The sequence below is a fragment of the Blennius ocellaris genome (genome assembly GCF_963422515.1).
Source record: "Blennius ocellaris genome assembly, chromosome: 8".
Classification (NCBI taxonomy): domain Eukaryota; kingdom Metazoa; phylum Chordata; class Actinopteri; order Blenniiformes; family Blenniidae; genus Blennius; species Blennius ocellaris.
This window is the reverse complement of record NC_137657.1, coordinates 12,440,116-12,462,099: the sequence shown is the minus strand read 5'-3', so window position 1 is coordinate 12,462,099 and position 21,984 is coordinate 12,440,116. Positions and strand designations below refer to the sequence as shown.

The window sequence follows — 21,984 nt, the reverse complement described above, 5'->3', positions numbered from 1 at the left end:
TTTACTTCACCTTCATTCCAGATGTGATCTGTGCTATGGTGAACAAAAAAGGGGGGGAAAAAACAAACAAAAAAAGATGGATAGGGGCGCCTGATGTTTGGTGCCCTTAACCACCATATCCGTCAAAGCACAGGTTGGCTGTGGCATGACGAGGATGAGGTGGTCTGCATAGACAATGAATCTGCAAGCGGATCATCAGTTGACATGATGTGGCCCGGGTTCAACATTGGAGCTCAGATGCTGGCCCTGCAACGCGAAGCTCGAGGGCTGCAAAGCCAGCGAGGAGACACATGCAGGCTCGCGGCACCGAGGCAGGGAGCGTGCAGGGCTCAACGATAGTGATGCGGACTGCGGTGCATTCATTAATAGGAGTAAGCTCCACACATCACCCTGCCTGCACAGGCTGCACGGTGGAAAATGGACGCCTAGCATCAACCCACCGGTACAGAGAAAACTCAGTGGACTGGGACAGAAAAATCACACGTTAAGACGCACAATTCACACGCATCGGGAGGGGGGGGAGAAAAAAAAAAAAAAAAAAAAAAAGCTCCCCATGCTCAGAGAGGTGGTCGACCATTTCAGACATTAACGACGCATAATTTGGTCCCAAAATCACCTGAGGTGAGATTGCGGTGGGGGGGAAGCTTCAAACGAGCTACTATAAGGGTTTTATTTGCATAATAGACGCTTCCGTCGCTAATTATAGGCCCGCGCAAATAGGTGGGGGGGAAACTATCATTCAGCATCTGATAGCAGAGGTGGCTGAAGAGGCTGGGGGATGATTGTGTTTTCCTGTAAATCCCGTATTGCTGTCTGCCAGTAGTGAGCTAAGTTACAGGCAACGTGAAACAAATCAATGTGGCATGTAAATTGCAAAGGATCAGCAAGGATCCAAAAGGCTGCAAAGTAAATAAATAAAAATAAAAATAAAAACAACAACAACAACAACCATGGCACAATGCAGTTCTAATCGTTGAAAGGAGCGTGCAGAGGTCTTACCTGCAGGGAATTTCTTTTTTCTTATTTTATTTCAGAGCTTCGCAGCAGCGTTGCACTCCAGAAGAGAAAGAGACGGAGGGAAAAGGAAGAGAGGGGGTGGACGGTGGATAGGCTAAATAACGAGTCTATCGAGGCAATAAATAAATAAATAAATGAATAGGGGGGTGATTAGAAATGATGAAAACGCGGAGCGCGCGGGAGAGTGGCGTCTCCTGGTGGAATTTGAATCAGTGTATAATGAAAAAAGGCATTTAAAAAAAAAAGAGGCATTTAAAAAAAAAGGCTAATACAAAACACGTCACTGAACACGGATTTGTCTACAGTGGATGTGGCCGCTGCTTGCGCGCGCGTGTGTGTGTGTGTGTGTGTGTGTACTCGGGGAGATTGCGTCTCCCCCTCCCCTCCCTCCCCCTCCCCTCCGGTTGGACGCGCGCCTGTCTGCTCCTCTCTCTCTTCTCCCACACGGAGCGCGACGCATGAAGCAACTTGTCGCATCCCACCAAAACTCCTCGCTAATGTCCGACACCAGATCAAATCAGCCTCCTCGTGCCGTGTGTGTGTGTGTGTGTATGTGTGTGTGTCGTACGACAAGACGACAAGCGGTTCATAATAACCCCCCCTCTCCCTCTCTCTCGCGCGCTCATTATCTCCCCTCACGTCCTCTGTGTATTGAGGGACTCGGTCTGGATGTGCTTATTGGAGCGTGTGCCGCGCGCGCCGCGCCGCGCTGCTCGCGTCTGTAAGTAAGTAGCCTATTAGTCGTGACCAGGTTATAGGAGTGTGTTATTGCTGCTGATGCTGGTGTGTGTGTGTGTGTGTGTGTGTGTGTGTGTGTGTGTGTGTGTGTGTGTGTGTGTGTGTGTGTGTGTGTGTGTTTTAGGGGCTGGAGCGCCACTGGGACAGATTTCCTCTGTAGCGATGATGATGATGGCGATGATGATGATGATGAGGGCCGCGCTGGTATTTCTGGGAAACGGAGCACGAACGCAATCCTGCAGAGAGAGAGAGGGGGGGGGGGGGGTGGGGGGGGGTGGGGGGGGGGGGGGGGGGCGAGACAGAGAGAGAGGGTCCGAGATCAATGGGACAATATAGACATGCAGCATATTTGTAACAATTCTCTATTATAACCTCAATTATCTTTCATTTCAATATATTGCATTACCATAAAATTGCACCATAGCAACATGCTTATTCTGACCTTTTCTTCATTAAGTTTGAAATTAAGAAAAAAAATAAAGAAAACAGATGTTGATTACATGTTTCTCAAGTTTTTATCCCATCAACAAGATTGTTTCATATCCATATTCTATAATGATCCACCATAACAAAATGAACAAAAGGTGACGGCAGTGTCCAGCCTGTGTCACCAGTCCACACACACACACACACACACACACACACACACACACACACACACACACACACACACACACACACACACACACACACACACACACACACACACACACACACACACACACACACACACACACACACACCTATTGTAAACTAATTATTAACCCCCTTGGGGGAATTCCCTTTTTTACACATTGATCAATCCTAATTCGAGGGTGGAGCCTCTGGGGAGCTGATGGGGGTCAAGGGTCTTGCTCAGGGAGCCGCAGTGGTGACCGAACCTGCAAATTTTCAATCCCAAGTCTGCCTCTCTGACCTCTGCCCTATTTTAGATTGACCAGTTCACTTCAAATCCATGTATACGAACTGCAGGAGGAAATGGCAGCACCCATAAAGAGAACATAGAAGATTCACACATTCCAAGCCAATTAGTTACAGTAATACCTGGAAAAACATTTCTCATTGGAAGAATGTAATATATAGGGATTGTTATGTTTTGTCTAATGCTGCTCAACATATAAGACGTTTATATAAGAATGGCACATGAGGGTGTTTTTTTCAGATTTTAAAGTTGTTTAAAGATGCTTAAATGGCACAAGGTTGAAATTTCAGGGATTTCAATGAGCGCCCTGTGAAGTGTTAATTTCTGAATCAAATTATATGACTGATGAGAAATCTCACTTTTCATAATCCAAACATCCGCAAAGCCATAGTAACTGAGCAGAAGCTCACACAATAGTAAGGATGCATGAAAGTGAGTGAGTGGACAATGACCTTCAATAGGTTTAAAATGGCTTTACTGCCCAGTTCACCTCTCTCTCTCTCTCCTCTCTCTCTCTCTCTCTCTCTCTCTCTCTCTCTCTCTCTCTCTCTCTCTCTCTCTCTCTCTCTCTCTCTCTCTCTCTCTCGCTCTCTCGCTCTCTCGCACTCGAATACACACATACGCACACACAGTGAAGGGGAGAGAGAGCAGGATAGAGCTTAATACAGAGTGACAGGTCTTTCATGCAGTAATGGTGATGGTGAAAGGAGAGATCCACTCAACCCACACTCTTATGCACACACACACACACACACACACACACACACACACACACACACACACACACACACACCACACACACACACACACACACACACACACACACACACACACACACACACACACACACAAAATAGAAAGTGAGCTACACAAGCAGACAAACAAAAGGAAAAAGAAGCAAACGCACGCAGACACACACACACACACACACACACACACACTTTTTTCTATTATAACATACGTTATAATAGAAAATGTCCATATAAGCATGGGCCATGATTTGATCTGGATTGTTTCCACCAGCAGTCACACTCCGTTCATCAGGAGACATGCTTTGCACACAGAAAGCTCTCAGACAGACGAACGCTCACACTGTTCAGCTCTATTGACCTGTGGATGTTTGTGGTTTTTGCTTGTAACAACTCCCACAAGCTCTCCATCACACGTGTCCACATCCATCCCAGATGAAAAATTCCCGTTAAAACATCGGCTGCCTTTCGCAAGTGCTTCTGAAAGGCCGTTGCATTGAATGTATTATCTGTGCCCCATTTAATTTTTCTGTCTTTGTTTTGAACAAACCATACGCTGACACTGCAGCGCAACACTTCAAAAGAAACAAGTTTAATTAAATCAACACCCCGCAAGTGAAGGTATTATAGTTTTCTCCAAATTTATGTTTTATTCCCATGCTTATGTGCTCATAACATCCCTGGAAATCACAAGCACATATGCCAGCGAATGCAGCCACACACCAGCGCATTCAGCCATACAACTCTCTGATCAATTGTTGCCCTCTGGCTGTGGTGGCTTGCCGTGACTGAGGAGGAAGCCTAGTTAACACCCCGTGGTTGACTGCAGTGCAGCGCTCAACCACTTACAACTGTTCTCTCCATCACAGACGCCAGCCAGGACAAAGACATGAGGTTCAGAATTCTGCTATAAATGTCAAAAACTTTCTTTTGAGCTCACCTTTTGCCTATTTTATCGCAAAACTAATTACTTTCACTACATTGACCACAGTGAGGAGATTTAATGGCAAAAAAAAAGAGGGAAAAAAGTTAACTGATGTTAAAAGTTTTATTGATGTCTACATTTTAACAGTGCTCTTATGTCCACTAAATAATTTAATCCCCATTTAAAACAAAATCATTCTCATTGAAGCACTGAACAGCATTCATTTCACTCCTTTTATTTACAAAGATGTGCAGGAAGTCAAGGCTTTATGCAGGAGCAAGCATTGCTACACCCTTTTAAAGTAATAATTTGATCGAGGCAAAAACAAATCTAGGGATGGAGAAGAAAAAACAAAGAGTTGTCCAGATGAACAATAGAAAGATGTTTGATGCATATTAAAACAGATGCTATTCATGTGTGAAGGAAAAACAGATAACAGACAGAAAGAAAAGCTTATTTGTTGCTCAGTCACAATGGTCCGAATGGGGTTGGCAGTACTCTGGAGGTCAGGGCTGCAGATTTTAACAGTAGGTTTTAAACTTCTTCAACAGCTACTGCCGAGATGCCCCTGAGCAAGGCACTTGACCCTCCGAACTGCAGCAGCAAAGTCAACAATTAAAGGCTGCAGTCACACCGGGCTGCTTGTCGATCTTGATCTCGAGCAGCCGCTTAAACAAAAAGCACGGGGAAAAACACAAATCTGCATACAGTCAAGAAAAAAAATAAAATGATGATATCTCAGTTTAGTTTCTCCTCCGTGAGTCGTTTCATCCCACTCATCCACTGCAGGACGCAATGGTGTTTCCCTCCATCCAGCATCACAGTGATAATTAAAACCAGCCTGTGCACAGTGACACGGTGGTTTTAATCCTCAATATAGAGATATGTCATATCGACATATCCCCACCAATGATGTGCATTAAAAGCAAACAACAAATAACTAATCTATCTTAAAATTGGGCTGTTTTTGATCCACAGGCCCTCTGATCCCTCGCCCGTGTTTTGTGATACTGCATGCTTATCAGGAGCAACTTAAGTTGAGTATTAGCTTTATGCATTTTCAAATAAAACTTAGTGTGTTTCTAGATTCCCTCCAAATAAACCTGTGTGATTACGGTGCAGTTAAACATGTGAAAATAGAGAAAAATTACTTAGTAGGGTAACACACTGAGTGGCGCAGGCATCAGTCTAACCACTGATTTGACTTTTTATAGGGAATTAATTTACAATTGTTTTTTAAAGTAAAATAATCATTATTGTCTTTACTAAAACAAACAAATTCTAAATTGTGAATATTAAAAATGTTCTTATAGAAAGCAACCTGAACCTTTTAACATTTTCAGTTCGAATTGATATTGTTCATATTTACTTACATTTTATAAACAAAAAGGCTCATCAGGAAATGTTTCAAAAATTAATGAATTCATATTCTAATCTTAATTCATTCATAACCTATATATTGTTGTCTGAACTTAATTTCCGATTCATGTTTACAACATCTGATACTAGTGACAAACTGCCACTAATATTGCCTAATATATTGGAATGAAAATGAATAAACTAACGTGATAATTTATCGGAGAGACTGACAGAAGACCCACAAGTCACCAACAGTGGTGTTTTCCTTCAGCAGTAAGTGCAAATGTAATTAAATACTTTCATCATGTTTTTTTTTTTTCTTTAGCTATATCAGTAGCAAAAGAGCTTGAAAAGTATTCCTAACCAGTATATATATACGTCTAAGTATATCCCGCTTTATGTAGCTCAGATGAGCATGTCTTATCTCTTCTGACATTTCCTGAATTTGCCATAACTTACAGCTCTGGATGGACAACAGCTTCAACCATCTGTGCTGCCCCAGGCACTGACCCTCAGTGCAGGTCAGTGAAGATGGAAGAGTGCATGAAAAAGTAGCAAGGCAGACCCCCTCTGCAGGTCCGGGGTCAGTGCAGGACAGTGGCCAGTAGAGGGCGTCACACCCCTGTCTCATAACTGGGCGGTTCCTGCTTCACAGCAGCTGCATCCACAGGGTGTGTTGTAGGAGGGGTGGTGGGGTTGGTGGGGTGGGATGGGGTGGGGGCCTGGGGGGGTATCCGCCTGTTGCGGAGTTTTCGTCCAAAGCATCAAGGAGTCGCACGCTGTCTTCATGTGATTTGTGCCAAAGCTTCATTTACAACCGTCAACAGAAGTCCTCGTGTGCATTTATGTACAAGAAATCTTAAACAAATATGCAAAGATGTAAAAGTTGTATTTTCCTCATGATATTTCATTACATCATCCACCTCCATGTGTGTGTGTGTGTGTGTGTGTGTGTGTGTGTGTGTGTGTGTGTGTGTGTGTTTTTTTTACAAAGGTTAACAACATTCATATCCAGTTTTTGCATTTCACACTTATATTTTATTGTTAACTAATATTTTGAATTAATAATATTGATTATACTAGCTCAACACTGTGTGTTATGAAACTGGATTGATGATGTAACAAATTCAGAGAAGACAAGAATATAATAAACCACATTTACCATTTGGTAAAAAGGTACACAGTTCATGTATTGGCATGAATCATGTATGTATAAAACTATGTGCATTCGCAGTCTTTGTGATCGCTGTGTTTTGCACTGTACATTTGTAAGTGCATACAAATTTCCCGCAGCACTGCAGTATCTTCATGTAATGTCGCAGCACCTCGCACCCCCTGCCTCACTCTCTCTCCCTGGTATCTCCTCTGTCACTCAGCCTAACCTCCACAGTCTTTCCAGAAAACGCCTTTTCTCCCCATTCCTGTGATGTCAAACTGAATTTCTCCCTTTCTTTTCTCATACTCTTTTGTGTTTGTATCCTGCCAGTTCATCACAGTATAAAGTAGTTCTGCAAAAATCCTAAATCAGCCTTCAAAACTGTCATTGTTTCCAAGCTACATTTTTCATGCTTGCTCGACTCTCCCTCCTCTCCGTCTCACTTGATCTCCGATCCAAGCTCAGCGTTTATTGCCACCCACATCTAAATGTACATAATAAATGATTATGAGGAGTCCATGTCTCTCCTTTCCACCGTGAAGCTCCCTCGTCCTAACAGGGGGAGGCGCTCATGTGCACGTGCGTGTGATAGTGAGGGGGAGGTACAGGCGATGGCGGCATGGCCATGGGAAGCGCTTGGCCTTGGGGATGTGAGGAGTGTGACCGGGTCAGGGTGTGTGTCGTGGGATAGCCAATGGACTGCTGGGGCATTGGGTAGCTGCCCACAGAGGAGGAGCCAGAGGGGGGGCTGCCGGGGCCCACCGCTTGGAGGTTGGTCTTTGACGGCACTGGTGGCGTCTGGTTGAGCTGGATGGAGATATCGCTGGAGGCCTCCGACGTGCTGCGGCCTCGCTTCGGCGGAGGCCAGGAAGACTCTGGGTGCAGGAATTGGCCACTATAGTCACTGCTCTCGGACAGGCGGGGGCGGTAGAGTGCAGGGTGGGGGCGGTACATCTCCTCCTCTGCGTAACGCTTCATGAACAGATAGACTGACATCACACCGGCCCCCTGAGAGAGGAAGTGAGAAGAGAAAGTGGTGGGCAAAGAGATGAAGGCAGATTAAATGTGACAAGGACAGAGACGTTTCATTACAAAAAAAATTGGATTCAAAGACAAAATCAAATTTCAAAGAAATACCAAGAAGTGGCTGTGAAAATCAGATTGAAAGTGACAAACAAAGGAGATGCAGAAAAGTTTTTTTTTTTTTTTCAGAGAAAAGGTCTAGAGATGGTGCGTTTTGAAAATCGCAATCTACAGATTAAACAAAAAGCAACAGGAATGAATAAGAACGCGGGGAAAAGAAAGTGGAGCACACAGTATACGCTGAAGTGTCCACTGCACCACATTATGAGCAGTGCTGCTGATGATGAGAGAGGCGCAGGAGAAAAGGGCGAGGGAGGAGGGGATGAGCTGAGAAGTCACAGGAAACTGCCCCACGCATGGATTCACACGCAAGGGAAGATGCACATAAACACCTGCAATTCTCCACCATAATCCCTGAAACCTCATCATACATCAATGCAGCAATGGGCATCAGACCTGTGCGGATATGGAAATATCTTCTGTGCCGTAACAGGATATACATGCAATGCATGCACAATATATTCCTCGTGATTTCTGTCACATACACGTGCATCTATACGCAGACGCCAGACTGACCTCTTTGAGTAAGAATGAAGAGGCAGCAAACGCGAAGGACCAGCCGTAGTGATAATTGAAGAACTGCTCGGGCTCCCGGGGCCGGTTCATCACCTCGTCGTTAATACTGGAGATGTAGAGCACCAGGCCCACGACCAGACTGAGGCCTGCACAACGGCACATTAACAGTGACAGAGTGTCAGGGAAGGAAATGGACTCAGATCCAAGAGAGAGAGTGAAAGTGTCTCTTATAAAGTCATCAAAAGCAGCTGCACCAGTGGGTCCAGAGGAAATGACAGATGTGGAGCGATTCTGCCAATAGATCTGCTTCCAAAAAGCAAAGATTAATAAAGACATTAGGGAGAGAGAGAAAACTGTGAAAAAGGCGGAAGGAAAATCTGCCAGAAATGTTAGAAAATGTCTCCATCCATCCATCCATCCATCTTTTCGTGGTAATAAAACATGTTGATATTTAATTTGTTTTGTTTCTATGAACTGAGCAAATAACATGAGACCGCCATGCTTTTATAAACTAGTATTTCAGTGTTAAAATGTGGTCATATATAACATGATATGAATTGATTAAACTGCAATGCTTCAATGTTGTGATTAAGCTGAATAGCAGGAGACTTCAGAAATAAATTTTAAAAGGTACATCTTCAACTTCAAATGTATTTGATCTGATAAACGACATGTAATCCAGGTCAATGTTATCAGTGGTTGAAAAATTGTCCATCAAAAGCAAAACACGCCAACAGATGTTTCTCTTTTTTTAAATAGCATTAAAAAAAAAAGAGTTGAAGATGATGCGCAGGTATCAATATTATTACTTTGCTTATCCCACAGATTACTGTTGCATTTGGGTTTAAACTTTGCCCTGAAAGGTTAATTTGTACCGTTCAGGAATGTGACATCAGAACAAAAGAACGACCTCCGACTCCAAGCAGCAACCCATTCAACATTTAAACCCAGCTTTCTTCAAGGAACACTTGCATACTCTCTGCATGCCCTGGAAATGTTAAATGTATGAGACACAACATATGGCCAGTACCACGGAATCAGTATTCAAAGAATGATGCATGCTGTAAGCACTGAATATGAATATTTTTAGCCTCCACTGCAACATTCAAATGTACTGCAGGGCTGTCAGGTGCTCATGTCCTTCACGTGAGTGGTTGGTTTAAGAGGTTTTGTTGTAATTTAAAAATTGTAAAGCATGGAAAATGCAGAAACCATGCTGCTGTCAATCCTGCAAAGGAAGTACATCTTTATCTAAGTAACGCCAAGGAGCTGAAGGAAAAACACACACACGTGTCCAGAGAGAGCTACTCGAAGTCAAGGGGAAGTGCTGCATGTAAAACAAAGAGGAAACCAAAATGGGGGTAAATTCTGCAAATGCGTGGACATAAGCAAGATGTCTGTGTGATGTTTGTTGGAACAAGAGAGAAAGAGAAATTCACAAGTAAGAGAGAGGGAGAGAGAAAGAGATGAGAGAGAGCAACATCTGCATCCAAACCAGCTTAAGCAGCTGTGGCTTCCGTGGAACGTTTATCCATCTGACTTGAATTCAGTAACATTAACCCGTATGTGGTATCACTGCACCAAGCCTGCAGAGCCAAACTGAAATATTTACCACGGCACTTCATGAGGGATACCAGGTGGAGTATCTCTCAATAATCCACACGGACCACCACAACCACAATGACTCATGCAGGACTGAGACACCCTGAATGAAGGAGAAGGAAATGGGAGAAAGACGTGTGTGTGTGTGTGTGTGTGTGTGTGTGTGTGTGTGTGTGTGTGTGTGTGTGTGTGTGTGTGTGTGTGTGTGTGTGTGTGTGTGTGTGTGTGTGTGTGTGTGTGTGTGTGTGTGTGTGTGTGTGTGTGTGTGTCAGGCAGGAGGAGGAGGGAGGCAGAGAGAGGCTTAGTGCAGGAGAATGAAAGGCTGCCCGAGAAGCAATTTGATACACTTGCCCCTTATTATCACCCTATTATCAAAATACCTTGTAAAGTAAAACACTGCGACACTTCCAGCAGAGGCTATAAACATTATGTAACCTCCATTACATAACAGTTATTATTCAGCGACACCCTTCATCACCGGGTCCCTGCGATGGCAGGTCGGAGCCGGAGCATCAGACGGCGTTTGATGCTCTTCTGAACTCAGCAGCGATGCTTCCTCCTCGAATGTATCAAGTCAAAAAGAACATCAGAAGACGTGAGCTCAAATTAGGGTCCCATTAGTCCTCCCTCTGCACACCAAGCTCCAGAAATGGGGAGCATTAGAGCCACCTGCTGTTCAATAAGGTCAACTGCACTAATGAGGGAATTCAGCTGGAAAATCTGCTGATGATGTGTGAAGATGGAGACTCATTTGTCCAACTCATGGTCGTAGTGGGCTGGATTCAGTTTCACCAAACACTGGACTGGAAGGTCAGCAGTCCATTCCAGGCGAAAGAGGTACACTCATGCACACTCATGAACATTTAAACCTGTGGTCAATTTAGAGACACTGATTCATTTAGTAATCCTGCCTGCCTTTTGGATTGTGTTGAGGAAACTAAACTTGGAACTAAACCCACACACGCACATGGAAAACATGTAAACGTTCCATAGAAAAGACTCAAAAGGTGGAGATTCTCATTCCTGTTTTTCATGTTTTGCTCAAAAGACGAATTGAACTGAGCCTTTATGTCATGGGGAGCTCTATTTCATTCCAATCAAAGTTAAAAGAAAGAAAAGTCTCAGTCGGGCAGGAGAAAGTTTAAGACTGAATCCTGTTACCTTTTCCCGATGACAACCTGCACACCTGTGCTTCACACCAAAAATAGAGCCATGATGGAGTGTCTCCATGTGTGACACAGGACACGCCAGGCCACTGCAATCAATCCCAGAGTGACAGCCAGACATGAGTAATGGATCCCACCTGAGAGGATGAAGAAGATGCCGGACACGAAGGCCAGGATTGTGCGCTGGGGCCGGATGTGTCCGATGTTGCTGATGACAAAAGCGGTGAAGACGAAGAGCAGCGACACCATGGGGAAGGGCGTGGCTGTACGCACCATCTCTGTGGGGAGGAGAGCTCAGTGTTAAACTGCCGGTGAATGATGAGGCCACAAATGCATTCAATGGTCTTGGTGAGAGCAATAAACAAACTGTCAGGTGAATAAAACACACGTATCCCACTGTGCTATGGAAGCAGGGGTTGATATGTTTGTTATTGAAAGTGTCTTTTTGACCATGGGAAAAAGAGTTTTCTCTGAGGGGAGTTAAGGAGCCTTCACAGAGCTCAAACCACTTTGAACCCCTCCAACAGTCATCGCTAATGATTTGTCTCATTTCAAATGTCTTTTTTCACATCGTAAGCTATCATTCTTGGGCTGTTGGAGTCAAAAAGCAAAATGCTTCTGTTAATTAATAGTACATGGATAGTTTGACACTAAAGCTTCTTTTATTAATCTAATTATTATCTATTGTGCTATAAATACTTTCAGTTAGAACGATGTGTTTTCACAAAAAATATTCTTTGTTTTGCCCTCAATTTTTTTTTCTTTTTTATATGATGATTCTTGATCATATTAAAAGACATTTTGTATTTGTCATTTAAATTGTACTGAGTACAAGAAAAATGAAATAGTGTACTCCTTGGTTAAAAGCAGTGTAAAAACAGGGAATCACTATATAAATATATAAAAGAGTACGCGTCGATAAGCATACAATTAGAAGTAGAATAGTGTACCTGTTAGTTAAGACTAGTATAAAATCAGGAAACAAAAGACAGAAAAAATAGTGCAGGCAGTCCGAAAAAAAATTTGACAGAGCAAAGTGCAGACAGTTCTTTGTCGTCATTGTTCATTGTTCATCGTTTTCATCGTCTGGGGGAAGAAACTCTGTTAGAACCTGGTGGTCCTGCACTGGATGTTCCAGTATCTTTTTCCAGAGGAAAGCAGGTACCTCCTCTGAAGCTGTGCAGTGTTTTACAACCCATGGTTATAAAAACAACAAATGACTGAGCTTCAATAAAATAAAGCCACTAAGTTATTTCATCATTAAGTGATACTTCTCACCTGCCTAAATATCTAAAACCACCAAAACATGCCCTGCAGCAAAGCCCTGGTTACAAAAACTCCCACTTTTGTTAAATGCTAATAAAAATGGACTTCAGTGATTCCCCAATCCCATAAAGTCCCATTTCATTTTCAATACAGCACAAATAACCTTGAAACTGAGGCATTAGAAAACATGAGTGAGTTTTGAATGTGACAGCAACAACAAATCTCAAAAAACAAAACAAAAAAAAGAGAGACAAAAGGGCCGGTTGATCAGAATTCTGTAAAATGGCTGTGTAGGAAAGAATCTTTCCAGAGACGCGCGAGAGATGTAAAAATGTGGAGGTTCACCAATCTGAATTTTTCTTTTGTAGAAAATTGTCACACAGGAGTAATTCATTTTATTCCTGAACTGAAATGATTTTTCACGCCTCAAAAGATTGAAAGAATTTTTGATCCGAAATAATGAAGTTCTCTGAAGTAATTAAGTTTTGTGTCTTTCACTGAACGATCTCCTTGACCTGCTGTATTATTTTGCTTTAGTTTCAGTTCCCGCAGTCGGTCAGCAGGGGGACGCAGCTGCAGAGTCTGATGTGGACGGTCACTGCTGTTTTACTCACTCAGTATATTTGCAGTGTTTTCAGTGGTGATCTCTATTTCGGGTTCGGTGAAATACTCTGATGCAACACATCTCCCGTTTTCTGATCCTGTGAAGAAACAAGGGAAATTGAGAATATTGCTGTTTGCTTTTCGGATCAGAGTCAGTGACGCATGAAGAAACATTACAAATCCCCCCCCCAAAAAACCAAGTGCGTCTCTGCAGTCCTGCTCACAGGTAATAGTCATGCTTTGTGACAGCGATGATCCCAAAGGCCTGAAGCTTTGCCGTACTCACCCCCTGCTCTCTCATCAAGCTGGTCTGTTCTACTCCTGTGTGTTTTTAATGGATGATGATTTGTGCACATGCAAGCACATGCATCAGTGTTTTATATTTCTGAGCATGTATGGAACTCTTGCAGTTGTCCTTCCGTTGTAAACACACCCTCAGATCAGGTCATATCAACCGTACCTACCGGCCACAAAGCAAACTCTCCAGAGGCCTGAATGCAGCGCCATCTTCACCTCCATGCTCTGGTTCTGCTGCAGAATGATTCCCTCCACCATTATGAGCCAGTAGTCTGTGGACACGGCCACCCCCACCAGCAGCAGCCCGCAGGCGCCAAACACCGTGGACAGGATGGTCAGCGCACGGCTGCTGCAGGAACTCATCTGCAGGGCAACAGGGAGACAGTGCAGGGATCAGGGAATCAAACCTGCAGACTGGAGTGTGAGGAAATGTGGATGGGAGGCCGTTACAGATGGTGCAACACCGAGACAGGCATGTGATGCACACACGTGGGGGTGGGGAAGGAGGGGGGGGGGGGGGGTACATGGAAATAGCTTGTGGCTAACATCTGCTAACATTTGCTTAGTGATAAATTCACAGGCAACCAATCTTACGAAAAGGTCAAAGAGGAGCCAAAGAAACAGATGATGACTTCATCAATTAATTTACACACACACACACACGCATACTCACACACGCACACACACAGGAACAAATCATAAACAAGAACAGAGGTCTTGTGTGACTCAAACATGGTCTTTCTGGGACTTAGTTCTGGTTGACTGGGAAGGAGGAAGGAGTTCACTGCAAATCCTTGGAGCATCCTGTCTGTATGGATCCACGAATCTGTGTGTGTGTGTGTGTGTGTGTGTGTGTGTGTGTGTGTGTGTGTGTGTGTGTGTGTGTGTGTGTGTGTGTGTGTGTGTGTGTGTGTGTGTGTGTGTGTGTGTGTGTGTGTGTGTGTGTGTGTGTGTGTGTGTGTGTGTGTGTGTGTGTGTGTGTGTGCTCAGTTTGGACAGTATCATCACCTTGATGAGGAGCACATGCACACACAGGAAGACACAGAGCAGCCTTGATTAAAAAAAAAAAAAGTGATTACAGGTCATTTTACTGAGTCATGTTATACATTATGAGTAATAATGACAGGCTCCATGCATATTTTACTATATTGCAAATAACTTATTGACTCTACTCGTATCATTAAAGTTTACACCAGGTTACAACTTCATGTTTGTGCTGTTTATTTCCAGATAAGGTAGTTTACATGTGTGTATTTTGAAATAGGGATATTGCTCTTAAAAAAAAATAAAAAAATTTGTATTCGCTTTGTATTTATGGTTCTGCTTCATTTTCTCCTAAAAACTGTTAAAGTTACTTTTATTGTTCTCCCACTACAAGAACAGAAAGACTGTGCGCCAAACAAGAAAGAAAGTGCAGAAACATTCCTTTTGCCCCGAGGTTTACCTCACAGGCTACATCCTGTATAAGGCATGAAAAACCTGAAAAAGAACTGACTACCTCCCAATTGTCTTATTGATCGATTCAATTTTATCTTTGTTTTTATGATTATTACACCTAAGCCTAACCACATAAAGTTTATATTTAGCATTGTGCCTCACACCAAGTAGTGATTTTAATTTCAATCTCATACTTTCTGATGTTTTTCATATTGTAACATTTTATACTGAAATGCTGCTGGAGTCCTTAGGGAATAAAATAATAGCTATTTTCCCTGCTGGTTTCTAATAAACAACGGGAGGTCTTCAACATTTGCTCTGAGATTCAGGAGCTCCTGATGACTCGACGTGTCAGTGGCTGCATATTTGTGTCTGTGTGTGTTGATGTGATGACGTTCACATCGTGTCTTGCAGGCTCGGTGGCCTAAAGTACACTTAAGTCATTTAAAATTAAATGTGACAGTGATAACTGTGGGGAAGAGCCCAGCTGCGACTATGAAGCATTAGGTACACACATCTGCATTTGACCCTTAGTCACTAAAGACCACTGTAGTGTGCCAATGTTTACAGTAGAAACGTTGGCACATCATTACCGCACTGCGCTGTGCACATTCTGAGCCGTATCAGAATAAAGCAATTACTGTTGTCGGAGTAGAAGCCTCACTGACAAAGCAGAATTGATATTTGGCGAAACGGGGATCGTGTCTCCCTCTGAAAACATGCAGTTTTTTTGTGATCATGCAACTTGAATGTGACGCTGTTGTTCTTTCAGTTGCCAAGAGGAGTGAAATCAGGCATGTGTTTCTGCAAGTGTAGCACAGCTGCTTCCAAGTTTAAAATTATTTGTGCTTTTACTTCTGCACATCAACACTGCTCCCCAGATGGTTTTGTTTTGTTTTTTTGCACAGATGTCATATAACTTTCATTTATTTCTTGCATGATTTCCTGTAAATCTTGACTTTGTATATTGCAATTTAGAGGGTTTTATTAACATAAACTGCCTTTTTCAAACATATTTGGACATGAAATACTATAGTAAAACACATCATGGCTAGAGTCACAAACTAATTTAAGATTAGTCATTCATCAGGCTCGTTTGAATGCACTGGCAGCGAAAAATTTAAATCAAATTAATGACTATAGCAGAGCACACTTTACTATTCTGCTCTTTCTCTGAATGACAAACCTTTGAGTCTTTGACTTATAAAAAAGACAGTTATTCTACTGGGGAATAAACTCTTAAAGATTAAGCTTGGCCTCATTTTATCTGAACGGCTATTGTAGAAGATGTGACCGGAGTATAAGTTAGCTCAGTTTCTGTGCAGCAGGGGCTTCAATGGAGCTTCTTTTATATGCAACACACAAAAATTATGTGTGAGAAGAGAACGGATTGGCGCTTAAGGCTGCACAGCAGGAATAAAGATCTTTGGAGGAGTTACAAGTTTGTGAATCCAAAAAGACTGAAAGAAGTGAATGAAGTTACTGATGGAGCCGACGACCGTCCACAAGAAAATCCAGCCAAAAAAACAGGCTCCACGGAAGATGTAAAGCCAGTGGGATGAAAGGAAACGTTAAGAGAGGCAGGATGCAAATTGTCAACATCCTCTGACACACAAGAGCACAACTTGAGAAATGTTTGGGATTCTTGTCATTTGCCTGCAGTTCTGTTCTTCACTCTTGATCGGACAAGTTATCATACAGTCACTTCCACATTTCTTCCTGTGTCTTCCAGCTCGAGGGCAGACATTCATTAAAAAAAAAAAAAAAAATAGCCTGTTAAATAGTTGAGCTAAACATTGAGATATGTGCCTGTCAGTTAAGAACAATATGTATGACATGAACCAATATAAACACAACACCAGTAATACTGCAGGATCTATTATGAAACAATTTTGTATTTCCAAAGATTTTGCTATAATGCTGTAAACAGTTGTCCTATTTTAGAAACATCTTGAGTCCTTCATGGTAAAAGTCTTGGTTTTGGTACTCTGGTTCCTTCCACAATTCAAAAAACACGTATTTGTGGGTCTAAATTGCCCATAGGAGTGAATGTGGCTGTCTGAGTCTATGAATGGGTGGCTATTTGAAAATTCGTCCAACAACACCCTGGGGTTGAAACGTCCCACTTCTAAGTATTGCAATTAATTACCTGTAAAGAGTTCAGTTTGTTCTCTAACCGGAGGCTGTGGATCATATGGACGGTACAGAAAGGCTCTGGACTGAAGGACGGCAGTCTCAGCCTGTGAGACTTCATTGTGAAATGAAAGAACTCAATAAAGTGACATCGCATGAATGGAAGCGCAGATGGATGAGGTATAAAGATGACCAGGAGAGAGAAAGAGAGGGAGAGGCTCAGAAATGAACAATCACACCTCCCAGCAGCTGGGGGATGTGCCAAAGTGGTCAGAAACGAGTGTGAATCAATTGAAGTTGCAACTCTGCAGAAATGAGTGGACGTGTCTGAGTGGCTCTCCTGGACTGGTTCAGCACCATGGACAGCACCCAGCGTTCACTGACAGCACAACCGGCATGCAGCAATGTACGTCTTTACATATTCTCTTCACCCCATGCCATAATTTAGCATTGAGATTAAGTGAAAAGAAAAAAAAAATCAGTTTCCCTTTTAGATTTGTGATAACAATCCCATTTTAGTGCTTTGAGACAGCCCCCTTGGCTCTTCCATCCACAAAGTAATGAGCCTGTTGAATTGGTTAGATAGGAGCCACAAGGGAGACAAAACATTTAATTCACTCTAATCTGTCACAATCTACAGGCTGACATCACCTTCAAGCCTCTCAGGGAAGAGAGAGACACCAAGAGAAAAGGGGAAGCAAAGCGAGGGGAGGATGTGTGGCAGGAAGCATGCAGGACAAAGAGGAGAACACCGAGGCAGAAGAGGCTGGAAGTATGTTTGCAGAGTTTGTTTTGTCTCTTTCTTTTTTGGGGGCAGAAAATGCAGGAGTGTATGGAGAAGATGTAGGTTACCATAACGAAAGACCTTGGCCCAAAAAAACATGGAAGGAGTATCCCACATGGATGCGCACGACGGGGATGCGCCTAATAAGGCGTGCGAAACTAACCAACATTGACTGTTTCTCGTCTCAAGAAAGCAAAAAAAAAAAAAAGAAAAGAAAAGAAAAATGAGCCTGAGAAAAATCGATGAAACCACTCAGAGGGAAACAAATGACTTCATGAGGACTAAACGTGGAAGACATGACTCAATGGGCGGGTTTTGCTCGTGATTTCTGAAACAGCGCAGCCACACACTCTCTCCTGACTAAACTGACCGCAGCTCCCGCACTCGGAAACATGGAGTTACGCATGTAGACGGAGGATCTGTAAGGCAGCAGCGCAGGGGCTTGTTTAGAAACACCCCCCTCTCATGCTGACACACTCTCACACACACGCGGAGTTTGGAGATGATAAACACAGAGCAAGCGAACATGTGAGCCACTCGTTGGGGGATGAAAAACCAGGACTCGTCAGGTAACAATCTTTTTTTTTTTTTTTCTCTGTGCGCTCTCGGCTGAAGCGAGATAGGACGCGACATGAAATCAGCCCGTTTTTTTTTTCTTTCCCCCCTCTCTCCTCACAGCTGTCACCAAACACATGAACGCACATCTTTAAATGAATGAGTCAGGCTGTAAGAAAAAAAAAAGGCGTCACCATTCCTTTCACTGCTAGAAAAAAACAAAACAAACAAACAAACAACAAGCACAACTGCAGATATGTAAGAGGAAGAAAACAATACTCACCCTGACACGAGAGTCGTGCGCACACGTCAGGAGCCAAGAAACCTCACACCAGGGAGGCTTGCTGGATTTTGCTCTCTCGCTCTCCCTCTCTCTCTCTCTCTCTCTCTCTCTCCCTTCCCTGGCACTCTCTTCCCCTCTCTCTATTCGGTGTGTTTCTCCTTAAGCCCCTTTACCCATCCTCTAAATCCCTCACTCTCTAACTCAACCTGTCCCAGGCACTGCGGTGGATCAGTTCAGCAAGCTACTTTGGCTACAAGAGAGACTTACTGTAGAGAGAGAGAGAGAGAGAGAGAGAGAGAGAGAGAGAGAGAGAGAGAGAGAGAGAGAGAGAGAGAGAGAGAGAGAGAGCGAGCGAGAGAGTCGTGTCGAACCAGAATATATCAACACATTCATATTGTTCTTCTCTGATTATGTTTCGGATGCGAGCACATAAATGCTAGAAGTTAATATACACAGTATATTATATTAAAAAAAAAACCCTCAAACAATAAGAACATTATGGCTAAGATATATTTTTTCCTAATTTGGTTGAAACAGCGGAATTTAATTTACGTTTTTGATTAATCACATAAACGGAGATTTTACAAACCTTTCCAGATATGACTAGACCTCGTGAACATTAAAAAGTACAATTTATTTTAAAGTATCAACCATATTTTCATTTTAAAAAAAAACCTGATCACAATAATATCCTAAGAATGCTTGAATTACTTCAGGGACGGTTGAAATAACGGGCAAAACCATTAACTTGTTAAAGTTATTCTATTTTGAGACATAGCTACATAATATGCAACAATGCACACACACACACACACACACACACACACACACATATATATCTTATGTAATATATCTCGCGTGTATAATAAATATAAAGACATGTGCATCAGTATCAATCAAAATATGCAGGAGAAGCAGAATACTAACTTATCTGTGGATTTTAAAAGATTTTCAGTCAAGAAAATGAAATATACGTTTTAAAAAAAGAATTAAGTTTTTGATGTTGACAGTTTTTGACAAGTGGTCAAGCACTTTCATTTGACCCCACATCATAAGTACAACTGCATACCAGTAAGTGTACACAGCTAGAAACCTCTCTCATCTCCCTCCCTCCCTCTCTCTCTTCCTGTTCTGTCCTCCCTTGTCTCCTGTGGTCCGTGTCCCTTACTCTATTTTTAGCTGCCTGGTGGAGAAATCCTATATTTTTAGTAACGATATCAATAGTCTACAGCACACTCTGACCTCGGGGCATGAGCGAGCTGGAGAGAGAATTTGAGGAGGGGGGGGGGGTGATGGAGAGATTGAAGCAAGATTGAAGCAGAGGAGGATGGAGATAGAGAGAGAAGAATAGGAAAGCGTGCAAGGAGAAGAGGGATGAGTTTGTGCCATCGTGACAGCGAGTGATGGACTGCACACACAACTCCAACCACTGAGTGTTGGAGGCTCAGTTACACAAAGGCAGATGATGCCAAGATGGGGGAGAAGGTTGCGATAAGAGTTTTACATTGTGTCAATGCGATTTATCTGCTTTATGCTTCATTTTCTGTGAGATACTGATTTAACTCCTTCTACAGCAGATTTTACTTTCATCTGCCGTAATCTTGCATGAATTCATATAGAACTTGTCAAAACATGAAGAAACACAAATCTAAACATCGATTAGAAGTAAGGCACAAACCGGTTTAGCTGTAAAAATATTAATCATATGATCTGTGTGATATCTCCTGCTGTAAACATTCTCACATGTTCAGAGTATTAGCAGAGACATATGAGCGTTTTAGTGTAAAGACAGACCATAATATTGATGCTGAGACAAGATAAGCATACCAACAGACAACAAAAGGGGTTATTTCAAAGAGATGGTTGTAACAATAATATATTGTGACACCACAGTTTATGGAGATTGACGTGAAACAATGCAGTTCAGCATTTATAGAGCAGGAATGATAGAAAAGGAAAAACAGAAAGGAAGAGAGGTGGAGGGTAGAGTGAGAAGGGCGGAGGGAGGTGGTGAGGGACACAAGAAGTTGATGAGATTTTAATGTGAAGGTCAACTTGTTATAACTCAGATCTCCACGGGGATATTAGTCCCCTCGTGGCACTGGAGGGGCTGGGAGGGGGTGTATGGGAGGGGGAGGAGGAGGAGGAGGAGGAGAAGGAGGAGGCGGTGTAAGTGAGATGCCCGAGAGGTGGTTTTGCTGGTTCGACAACTGCAGCGGCGCAGCAAATAGAGGGGTCAGCATCTTCCCCGTGTGTGAGAGTGCGTGTGACCGTGTGCACATGCAGGGGGTTGCACTTTTTCAGCGTGAGTATGTGTGAAAGTGAGGAAGCGGGAGCGAGCGTGACAGGGAGGCGTGTGGAGAAGACAAAGCGGGAGGCGGTGCGTGTTCCGTTTCTCAGCAGCTTCACACAACATCACAGAATGAGACACGGTTGTTGATTCATGTTTTTTTCAGCAAGTTTATTTTGATGTTTCTTTGTTTTGTTTTGTTTTTTCCCTGCACGGAGAAAAAAAAATAGATTGACTAAACTAACAGACACATGAAGAATCTATTGTACCGTCTACTTCTGATCCTCATATTTCCTTCTGTCTTACCGAAGTGTGTCCTGACACTTGACTTCAACTCAAGCGGAGTTGAAAAAGCCTTTTACTGAAGGGGAACCACATCTGCATTAAAGCAAATCTGTCAGGATGACAAATAGATAAAAGAACGTCTGTGATGCATACACAAAAGGAAGGCAAAGAAAAATCAACTGCATTAAATTCACGAAACATATTCCTGTGTGAAATGACCAGCTGGTTGAAGAGATAAGACCACTGGGATGCGTTTATTAAGCATTATGTCTGCAGCCACCTGGTCCGCTCGGATAGTGTTTAATGGCAGCACTGCGATTATTTTTTTCCATGTATTGAACAGTTCCAGGGAGCCTCACTTTTAATTACTCCTAATCAATGCTGTGGATACGTCATTACACACTTAAAAGCTCCATGCATATACCAGTAAAAATCATAAGTATATTCACCCGTTCCGGCTCACGAGCGTCTCGGGAGGGAAATAAAATATTAAGATGTATTTTCCTTTAAAAGTATAATAAAGAAAATAAACTGCCATAGATGTTTAAAGGGTGTCCTCAGTGTGGACAAACTGAAGTACTCGGTTTGCTCGTGAAAAAGGGCGAAACAAAAGATAGAATTAAAAAAATGATGCAGCTGAAACTACAGCAGCAACAATAGTGGAAGACCATGTGAGGCCGAGCTGGAGGGGGGGGGGGGGGGGGGGGGTGGGAGGTGTTGGGTGCAGCCTACATTAACTGTCACATCGTGCCCCGTGG

General features: G+C 42.9%; 1 protein-coding gene across 1 annotated transcript; it reads right to left on the bottom strand.

The window, feature by feature from the left end:
* Window positions 1-7,418: 7,418 nt before the first annotated feature.
* Window positions 7,419-13,822, bottom strand: cacng7b (calcium channel, voltage-dependent, gamma subunit 7b; the record flags this gene model as incomplete). Its single annotated transcript, XM_080501564.1, has 5 exons — window positions 7,419-7,874; window positions 8,526-8,671; window positions 11,431-11,571; window positions 13,174-13,260; window positions 13,627-13,822. 5 exons carry the CDS (start codon window positions 13,820-13,822, stop codon window positions 7,419-7,421), a joined length of 1,026 nt encoding a protein of 341 aa, XP_080357690.1.
* Window positions 13,823-21,984: the final 8,162 nt, after the last annotated feature.